Raw genomic sequence first — 10,749 nt, 5'->3', positions numbered from 1 at the left:
ACCTTCAGACCGGACCGAGTCTGTACACCCCTACTCGTACGTATTCTTCCAATGTCATAGTAGCAAATACTTTATATGTATGTTGCATGCAACAAATTAAAAGCAATTAGAATTAACAAATCACTTAATTCATGCTTTCTACAAATTAATCTTCTTAGTTTCGAGAAGTGATTTAAAAAAAATAAAAATAATTTTATATTTAAATATTTTATATAAAAATATTATTTATTTATTTATTACATTAAAAATATTTTTTTAAATAAAAATTTTTTTTGAAATATAAACTTATAACTTTTAATTTTTTTTAAATTTTTTAGTATATTTATTTTTATTATTAAAATTTTGTCAAATATACTAAAAAATATAAAATATATTTTTTATTAAAAAATATTTTTTTAATAACTGACACCTAAACAAGCACTTGACGTATTTATACCACTACGCCAACACACTTTGTTAGACGTTCAAATAATGTTTGAAAATTTATGATCAATATTACATTGGACAATGTCACGTATAACGTCCTCACTCAACTAAATTGTTTTCTATTTATTAAGATTAGATATCAAGAGAAAGTGCTTGTGTGGACACAAGAAGTAAACATTAAATTCGAGAAACTTCCACGTTTTAGATGAATCAGCAAAGATGGTAATAATTGTTGCCTCAACTTTGAAAACTATAGAATGTAATGAGTGGAAGCCAAGGGGTGGGTCGAAACATCATGCTAACTCAATAATCACACACATTGGCAAATGAATGTTTATCTATAAAGGTTTAATTTAGAGTAAAATCTTATCTCTCTTGGTCCCTAATTATTTATGAAAAAAATTTAATATTTTTTAATTATTAAAAAATAATAACGCGATCGTTATTCATTATTTCTGTGTGATCGAAAGGACTTTATAATAATTTTTCTGTAAAATGTAATTGAAAAATCCTACATATAACGATAATTCTGTGACGTGAATTCAAACAATTTGTTAAAACAATTAGGTTCATGTACAATAATTAAAAATGTTGCTATTTTGATGTACGATGAAATCAGATTTTAAAATACATTTTTCATTCTCTCTCTGACATATCACACACTCTCACTCTTTGTCCTCATCGTACACATAGAATTACCGTAAACCCTAGAGATGGTCAGACTTCCTGTCAGAAACGATGATGAAGAAGAGCCGGCGAGGGCAAAGTAACTGCGCAGTAACGTGGCGTTTGCTGACGGAGGTGGTGACGTGTTGTTGACAGAGCCGCACTTCGGTTTTGGAAGTTAGTTTCTTCAACCGTTTGTAAACCACATCATTGTGGTCCTTCATTTGTTTATTTGAAGCAAGTATTCTTCCCATGGACTACCATAAAGTATGATATGTGTATTGTTTTACATTTGTGAAGAACAATCACTTTCATTGGGATTGGATTATTACTTTAAATAAAGCTTTTTTGTCTGTTTTGGGCATATCAATGTCTATTAATTATAATTTATTTGTGACTTATTGAGTAAAGTTTATATATTGTAGATGTCTGTTGAGATTATACTAGTATTTCACCATGGGGTGGTTTGAAAGAGACGAAAATGGAATACTCTGCTACCTTGATAGTAAGGTAGAGAGATTCTCCAAGTTGGACATTAACTTTGTTAATTTTAAGGATTTTGAAGAGATGTTCAAAGGTTTAAGGTATATACAGAGTACAAGATTATATATTGGCAAGATCCCACTGCCCCTTACCTAGAGTCTGGCCTCCATATTTTGAAAGGTGACAAAGAAATTAACCAAATGTGTAATAACAAGATGGCAAATTTGAAAATTGCTGAGTTGCATGTGTATTTTGATCATCCTGTGAGCCATCCAGTTGTGAATGAAGCAGAAGATATTTCTGTAGAATTGAGTGATTCCTCCACTGATGACGGCTATGAGAGCGCTAAAGATGAGGCTTATAAGCCTCCCCCACCTGGTTATGAGACACTAAGCAGCAGTAGTAGTGAGGAGTTAAAGTCAAAGATTTGACCTAGGAATAAGAGTAAGAAGAACACACCCGAAAAGAAGACAATGACACCTAAAAAGAAGAGAGCAGCACCTAAGAAGAAGACTGTGGCACCTATGAAGAAAAAAGTTAATGATGATCATGGCCTATCTCCTAAAACCAAGAAGAAGAAAAATAAGAGATATGTGAGGAGGATAAGAAGGTATATTTTGGATAAGGATGAGTCTATGAATGGGTCAAGGCAAGGGCAACATGATGGAGACAATGGTCCAAATTGTAATGACTCTATGGGTGAGGATGAAAGCTCAAATGAAGTGCCTAAAGCAGAGGCCAATGATGAGCTCATTGTGGAGGAGGTAGATTCTGATATTGACAAGTCATATTAGTATGAGTCTGAAGCATCTCCAATTTTTTCTAATGATGAGGGCAGAAAGCCTAAATTTCATGAATTTGATAATGACACTAGTTATGGTGAAGTGGATTTTAAAGTTGGAGAAATGTTTGACACTCTAGCACAATTCAAGCAAGCATTGAAGGACATGTTTGTTTTTTGAAGAGAAAGAGTTAGAGTATATAAAAAATGAAAAGCATAAAATGAGAGCAAAGTGTGCGGATTTGAGGTGGTATATAATGAAAAAAATGGCTGGACATAAAAAGAGGTTAAGTAATTATCATAAAAAATTGACTCGTGCAACAGCAAAGATTGGAGATGAATTCTTTAAGTCTGAAAGCAATAAGTGGACAATTGAGTGGGCTGGAGACGACGAAAGAGTTGTCTTTGAGGTTCAAAGACGCCAAAGCAAGCTTGGAGTGAATATAAAGAAAAAGATCTGCACTTGTAATTTATGGCAGCTTACTGGTAATTCTCTAATAATAGTAATTTGTAGTTTCTATTATGTACACATGTAATAAGGTAATTTGTTGCAGACATGCCATGTAAATATGCAGTTGCTACAATCTCAAGGTTGCAGAAGTTTAACTTGAAGCCTGAAAATTTTGCGCATGAGTGGCTTATTATGGATGTCATGCATGCCACTTATGGTATAACAATTCAACCTGTAAATAGTGAGAAATTTTGGGAGACATCAGATGCTCTTAGGCCAGTGGCACCTGCCATTAAGAGACCACTGGTTGTCCTAGAAAGAGAAGAACTGTTGATCCTGTGTCTGAGAGCCAACTAACAGAAAATAAAGTGAAGAAGACCTTCGAAGTGACATGTAGCAAGTGCAAAAAAAAGGAGTCACTATTATAATACATGTAAAGGAGTTTCAAGGGATCCCAATTGGCAACCAAAGAAGAAGAAGGCAAGACAATCAAAGGTACAATAATTAGGCTAGTATTAGGATTTACAAATATTTAAATGTCTTATAATGTGAATATCGAAGGAGTTTATGTGTCTTGCAAATGGTTTAATGAGAAATTTATGTGTCTTAGATATGATTTAATGAGGGGTTTATATGTTTTCTAAATGTCTTATTATTGTTTACAGGGTGATAACCCAGCTAATGTTGCACCTAAATTTGGTACTGTTCCGTCTGCAGTTTTAGATCCTGTGATTAGTTCATGACTAATTTATGGTATTAAATTATGGTGTGACTTAAAATAGGATATCTAACATTATGCAAAATTTATAGGCCAAAGCAAGGAAGTATACAAAGAAGTTATCAAGAAATTTTACTCCAATGACACTTAAACAAACAAGAGAAGAAATTTCAATGTTCTAGTCTGCTCCTACGAATGAAGTAATAGTAATAAAGAATATAACATTGTGACTGAATTTTTAGTGTCATGTTCATATTCTAATTCACATTATGTTTCGTAAAAAAAAGGTTCAAAACATCAATGGACAAAGTAGTGAAAATGACAATGGATCACAGGCACAAAAAACAACCATACCTAATCCAACTGCCCCAGGCCTAACCACAACTACAAGCAACCATGTCTTGCAAAATATGATCAACGGTCCATAGATCATTCCTGCTCCATTTAGGAAGAAGCAGACAATTCGTAAGCCATCGATACCTCAAGTTCATGGGCCGTTACTTCCACCTACTGTGCCCACAAATCAAGTCTCATTAACCCAACTAAGGATGGCTACAAGATCAACTAACTTAATTGGAATTTCTCTCGAGACACAAGTGGCAACTAGTACTGGCACAACAGCTAGGATGTTCTAATTCACCCCAACATCAGGACTCAAACAAAAAATCAAGGGACCAAGCTTCGGAGCACCACCAAACTTTAAGGAATGTGGAACCAATGCACCACCTTTCAAAGTTTCACAAAAAAATGAGGACTAGATAGTTATAGCTAGTATTTTGGATAGTATTTTGTAGCTCATATCTAAATGCAAACTGTGCATAGTATTAGTTAAGTATTTTGGATAGTATTAATTAAGTATTTTGGAACTTTTAGTACTTGAATACTTTAGATTATCTGTTTTGTTTAGTTACCAGGGGATAGTATGTAATGGCATGTAAGTGTTGTCTTTGTGAGATATTATTACATGCTGTAAATAGTTTGCAACTTTCTATATATTATAATATTTATGTTTCAGGCTAAAGATTTTCGTTGCTTATTGAATTTGGTTTATTCTTAACTCAATGAAATTGTATGAAAACATATTTCAAATAATAAAATACAAAAAATTGTCACTTTAACTCAAAACAGTGAAAAATACTAGAAGACTATAAATCACATTCTTACTTGCAATGTAACTCACAATAATCTTTCCATCATTAAAATCCAACCATTTTTACATCTCAGTCACCATTCTTAATATGCATCTAGTTTATATCATTAATATCCAAAATAAGTTACAATTTGTTACATCCTATTAGGTTGAAGTGCAGTAAAAAAGAATCCAAGAGCAACGGCAATAAAAAATACTATGATGATACATCTATTTTGTCTTGCGTAACTTTTTTATTGAACTCCATTATATAGCTTAATCTCCATTTCTTTAATTTTGTCCCCCAACTCCTTTAATCTACCATGAACTTCCATCTTCTACACGTTCACCACCGTATAGTCAAACTCAGTTATGAGCTCATCCAGCCACTTAAAATATTTGCAATGTGTTGAAGGAGTCTATAATTATGAACAATTATTTTTTAATCAACCTAATTACACAGAAGATTGTAAGATGGAGTGAATATTAATATACTTTGAAATAACTGCAACCAAAGAACAACCTATTTGAGTTATTTGATGTGGTGGATTCAAAAAAAAATAGCATAAGCTCCACAATTGCAGGTTGGATGTGTGAACTTCTTCTTCGTCATGCCAACATTGCCAGCATTGTTGCTTGAAGAGCCGAGCAACTTCTCTTTCCATGAACGACGGATTAAACTTGATGAATGCTTTTTCATGTTCATCACTAAAGGTAGGAGATATCTAAGGTTCACATTAACATTTGGGTTTGCTCTTATTAAGAATTGGAATCAAAACTGCAACATTTTTTATGACTGTGTATAGAATTTTTGTCTTATCCACCATAGTCTGTCAACGTATAAGAGTGACCGGTACACGTAGACTCTTCCGATTACTTTTTATCCAAAAACCAACAAGAGGATCCTTTCGGTCATACGGAAAAAATGGATAAGGATCACGTTGTTATTTTTTAATAGCCAGAAGGTGCCAGATCCTTTTTATAAATGGTTAGGGATCAGGAAAGGATTTTACTCTTAATTTATGGTTATTCACGTACAGAATAAATATATACATAAAATATAAAATACGAATATATTTGATAATAAAATTAAATTTTATTTTAAAAGAAAATAAAATTCATTTGATTTACTATTTATTTTTATTTTTTTGTATTCTCTATACAATTTTATTTTGTATAAGAGTAGACACTTTAATTTATTTCATTTCATTCTTTTTATCTTAGACAGCGATAAAAGAATTTCTAATAGGGGGAAATTTTGATAAAGCTGTGATTTGAATTAAAAATAATTAATGGGTTGGAAACAATAATGTTAAAATTATTGTCTAATTTACAAAATCAACTTGATTTCAGATAAATGTTGATGACAAGTTCACATAGCAATGATAGCATATAAGCTATTTGCCTTGTTACTAGAGCAAACAAATGAGTCATATAAATAATCTGGGCCAAATAAAGGTCCCGTGTATAGTATAGGAAAGGCTCGATATTTGTTTTTGGTAAAAGGCTCAATATTTTTTGTTAAGCCCGCCCATATTTTTGTAGTGATGTGTTATTCTCTCTAAGGCCATATGTTGTTTGTTTCCTGGGTTAGAAAAGAAGTGGAGAGTTAATGAGAAGTGATAAAAAGATCTCATTCAAGTCCAAAAAACCAAGAAATTCATTAGGTCGAAGAAAAGAAGTTAGGACTTTGGTAGAGTGGTAATATACGATGCTTTAATCTGTATTCAGGTTCAAACTGTGACAATGGCCAAGTATGAATAGAATCCTTAAATATGTGTGTGAATGAGTAGTGTATCTGAGTTTGTAATGTTTAAAATTAAAAGTTATCTAATCCTTTTGAAAAAAAAAAAAAATAGAAGATGATAACTACTAATTTTATCTTCCTCTTATTTTTTTTTTAAACAAATGAGCTCAACACAATAAAGTGGAGTGGCAGAAACAAAGGACTCGAACCAAAATATAAGGAAATATAAGCTGAACACTATCTTTAGTGTTATTTTTTGCATTGTCATCAACAACAAAAAGGATCTGCACTATTCCACTCTCTATAACTAGTCAAAAATTTGTGAAACACTTCTTTTACACTGACTCTCTTATTATTAAAGATCTGCCCATTCTTCCCAAACCAAGCATCCCAAATAATAACAAAAAAACATGAGTCATTTATTGTGTTTTTCTTTCCCCCTCTTTTTTTAAAACAAAACATCAGTAATGTGAAGATGTGTCATTACAAGTTTTGGAAATTTTTTTTAGCTACATTAGAAATGTAAGTTTAATTTTAAGTTATACATATATGGAAATACTCAATTTTATTCTAAATTTTTCTCCCCTAATGTTACTGTAGGTTATTTTGACGTTAAAAAAAGTTACTATATTTCATTCATAACAACGACAAACATACAAGTACCATAAAATTAAGTCAGAAATTATTCCTCACATAAAATTATATTTACTTAACTAAATTTTTATTTTAACATATCTTATTATCTCAACATTTAATCACCATATACGCCAATAGTTAATAAAATTGAATAATTTTTTTTAATTTTAACACAATAAGCGTAAATATTTTTTTAATAGATGTTATAAAGTGTGATTTTTCATTATATATTTTTAAGTAAAATCTGGAAAATATTATATAATAAAAAATTATATTTAATAAAATCAATTTAACAAAAAAGTATTTTCCACATTGAGCCAACTAAAAGTATTAAAAATGAATGAGGAAGAGAAGAAAAGAAGGGGTAAGGGTGGGAAATCCCATATAATATTTGACCGTTGTTGATTCTATGTAGAGTACCTGTCTGTAAGTTGCAGTGGTCCTTTTCCCTTTTTGCTGGCCCCACACCACATCCATTGGTCTCTTTTCATCTCATCTCATATCATATGCTTTGCAGTTACAAGTTACAAGACAAAATCCTAAAGCCAATTAAACTCTCCTACTTTAACGGCTACCACACAGTTAACCATAAATAATACCAATTTATGTAGTAATTGTAATTTACATGCACATACACCTTTAACAAATTATCATATTTGTAGTCACCACTCACCATATCTTGAATCCAAATACTTAAAAAGAAGTGCAAACATAAAATATTAGTCACTCTCCTTTCCTTGGTCCTTGCAATCTGGTTTCGTTTTCTGCTGACTCTGCTTCTTTTCAGCATTCATTTGGATTCCTTAACCATTTTCATTTTTCTGACACCTTTCTTTTCCCCACTTGCATTGCTCCTTCAATTCCATAACATCACTTCTTTTGTTTTGTTTCTCTCTCATTCACATTATCACATATATCACCTTCTTCCTCTTTCCATTGTTGAGTTTCTCAACCCGGAGGACATGGCTCTACATTGTTGTCTTCTGCTTCTTCTTCTTCTTCAAATCTCTCTACTTGCAGCTGATGAAGGTGAGTACTGAGTAGTGCCCTCTTCTATTACTTTCTTTACTATAAACATATCTATGTTATCTTCTTTGCTGCTGTGCTTTCTCTCAACATGGGTGTTTTCTTTGTCAAGGGATAAACATTAATTTTTTTTCCCATTCAGATTTTCTTGATGTTTGAACTGTTCATTATAGCATTAACATTCCCCTTTGGAATAATAACATATATATTATTTCTCATGAGTTGGCCTTCATTGTTAAGTGTGCTTTGAAAGTGAAAACTACTTTTGCTTCATTCTCCAGAGGTGGATTTTGGGATGAGTTCTTCTCTTGCCTGCTCTTTAACACTGTATTAGGTCCAAGCAACTACTAATTATTCTACTTTTAATAATGCTTTTCTCTTTGTGTTTATCTTAGGGTAGGGAGTGTGTTAAGAATACTAGTCATGGAATTAATAATGGAAGAGTTGTTGGTGTTTTTAATGTATTTACACATTTGAATGAAAGAACAAAGTTATAAAAAAGATACCCCCATGTGCACAAGCACAACCCTTTTTATTTACTTGTTGCATATTTTCTTTTAGAATGAAAATAATGAGAGGGTAGATAGGCATTTGTTCTTTGATCTTCTTCTTGAATGACAATTTATGTGGTCCACCTCTAATCATTCAGATACATTAAATAAAGAAGGACACCTCAGTTTGTTGGTTTTGTTCTCCTTTCAATTCAATAACTTATGGTCTTCACCTTATGTTAAATGGAACATGATGCTGATTTGGGTTTGTTTTTTACCACCTTTGAAGCATTCATTGGAGTGAACATTGGAACATCTCTCTCAGACATGCCTCATCCAACACAAGTAGTAGCACTTCTTAAATCACAGCAAATTCACCATGTTCGGTTGTATGATGCTGACCAAGCCATGCTCATTGCACTTGCAAAGACAGGAATTGAAGTTTCTGTCTCTGTCCCCAATGAAGAACTCTTAGCAATTGCCCAATCAAATTCCACAGCTGCCAATTGGGTTTACCGAAATGTTGTAGCACATTATCCATCCACTAACATAACATCCATTTGTGTTGGTTCTGAGGTTTTAACCACACTTCCTAACGTTGCAAAAATCCTAGTCAATGCCCTTAAGTACATTCATTCAGCTCTTGTCGCTTCGAATCTGGATCGCCAGATCAAAGTTTCCACACCCCTTTCGTCTTCCATGATCCTGGATTCGTTCCCTCCTTCCCAAGCCTTCTTTAACCGCTCCCTGAATCCTATCTTGATTCCAATGCTTGATTTCTTGCAATCAACAGGCTCCTATCTAATGCTCAACATTTACCCGTACTATGATTACATGGAATCTAATGGGGTGATTCCATTGGACTATGCACTTTTCAAGCCTCTGCCTCCCAACAAAGAAGCCATAGATTCCAACACACTTGTACACTACACCAATGTGTTTGATGCTGTGGTGGACGCAGCATATTTCGCCATGTCCTTTCTAAACTTCACCAATATCCCGGTGGTGGTGACGGAGACAGGATGGCCTTCCAAGGGCGACCGGAACGAGCCGGACGCAACATTAGACAATGCAAATGGATATAACAGCAATCTCATCAAACATGTTTTAAACATGACAGGAACTCCCAAGCATCCGGGGATAGCCATTAGTACTTACATCTATGAGCTCTACAATGAGGACACAAAAGCAGGGCCATTGTCTGAAAAGAACTGGGGATTGTTTGATGCAAATGGAAAACCTATTTACATATTGCATCTCACAGGGTCAGGAGCAGTTTTGGCTAATGATACTACAAATCAAACTTACTGCGTCGCCAAGGATGATGCTGATCCCAAGATGCTGCAGGCTGGAATAGATTGGGCTTGTGGACCTGGCAAGGTGGATTGCTCTCCATTGCTTCAGGGCCAACCCTGCTATGAACCGGACAATGTGGTTGCACATGCTAACTATGCTTTTGATACTTACTACCATTTGATGGGAAGGTCTTCTGAAGCCTGTAACTTCAATCAAATGGCCACAATTTCTACCTCCAATCCAAGTAAGTTACTGTTTATTACATCAATCCACTTTGTTTCTTTATAGTTTCTCTCAAAATTAAGATTATACATAACTAATGACATTGTTAACGAATGCAGGTCACGGTTCTTGTGTATTTCCGGGAAGGTAAGACATATTGGCCTTTTTATGCTTCATTTCATTAATAATATGTTTTTTTGTGTCTTTGTTGATTTTATTTGTAAATATGTGATTATGTGCAGTCTCGGCAAAAATGGAACCTTTGGTAATGTGACAGCAGCATCAATGAACTCAACAAGTTTAGATTCTTCTGCTAACAATGTTCATAGAAACCTTGTATTGGTGATAGGAGTAGTAACATGGGGAGTGGTTTTGCTATGATACATTCCTTAAGGAACATATGCTCCTCATTAGATTATTCTGTGAAAAATGATGATGATGTTGCAATCTCAAACTTCAAAGTCCAAAGTGGTCTGGTCCATTCAACTTTGTACTAGAATATCGTTTGACAGTTGACAAGGCATTAACTAGGCCAATTTTTTTGTGGAAGCCTTTCTTCTTTTTTTCAATGTAAGATGTGATCGGATAATACAATTCAATATTCCAGGCTGTAAATTAAGTAGGATTTAAGGAAGGACTAGGTGGCTGCCAAAGCGTTTCCTTCACCTTCAAAACAT

At 33.5% G+C, this 10,749-nt stretch overlaps 1 protein-coding gene across 1 annotated transcript; it reads left to right on the top strand.

Annotated features, from left to right (window-relative positions):
• The first annotated feature begins 7,660 nt into the window (after nucleotides 1-7,660).
• LOC107631254 (glucan endo-1,3-beta-glucosidase 2-like) lies at nucleotides 7,661-10,687 on the top strand. The gene is made up of 4 exons (XM_016334638.3): nucleotides 7,661-8,066; nucleotides 8,844-10,094; nucleotides 10,192-10,219; nucleotides 10,315-10,687. Exons 1-4 carry the CDS (start codon nucleotides 8,000-8,002, stop codon nucleotides 10,451-10,453), a joined length of 1,485 nt encoding a protein of 494 aa, XP_016190124.1. The 5' UTR covers nucleotides 7,661-7,999; the 3' UTR covers nucleotides 10,454-10,687.
• Nucleotides 10,688-10,749: the final 62 nt, after the last annotated feature.

The sequence above is a fragment of the Arachis ipaensis genome, chromosome B3 (assembly GCF_059453495.1).
Source record: "Arachis ipaensis isolate K30076 ecotype BB chromosome B3, ASM5945349v1, whole genome shotgun sequence".
Lineage (NCBI taxonomy): Eukaryota > Viridiplantae > Streptophyta > Magnoliopsida > Fabales > Fabaceae > Arachis > Arachis ipaensis.
Note: the sequence above shows the minus strand (reverse complement) of the source record. Positions and strands in the feature narration are given on the sequence as shown.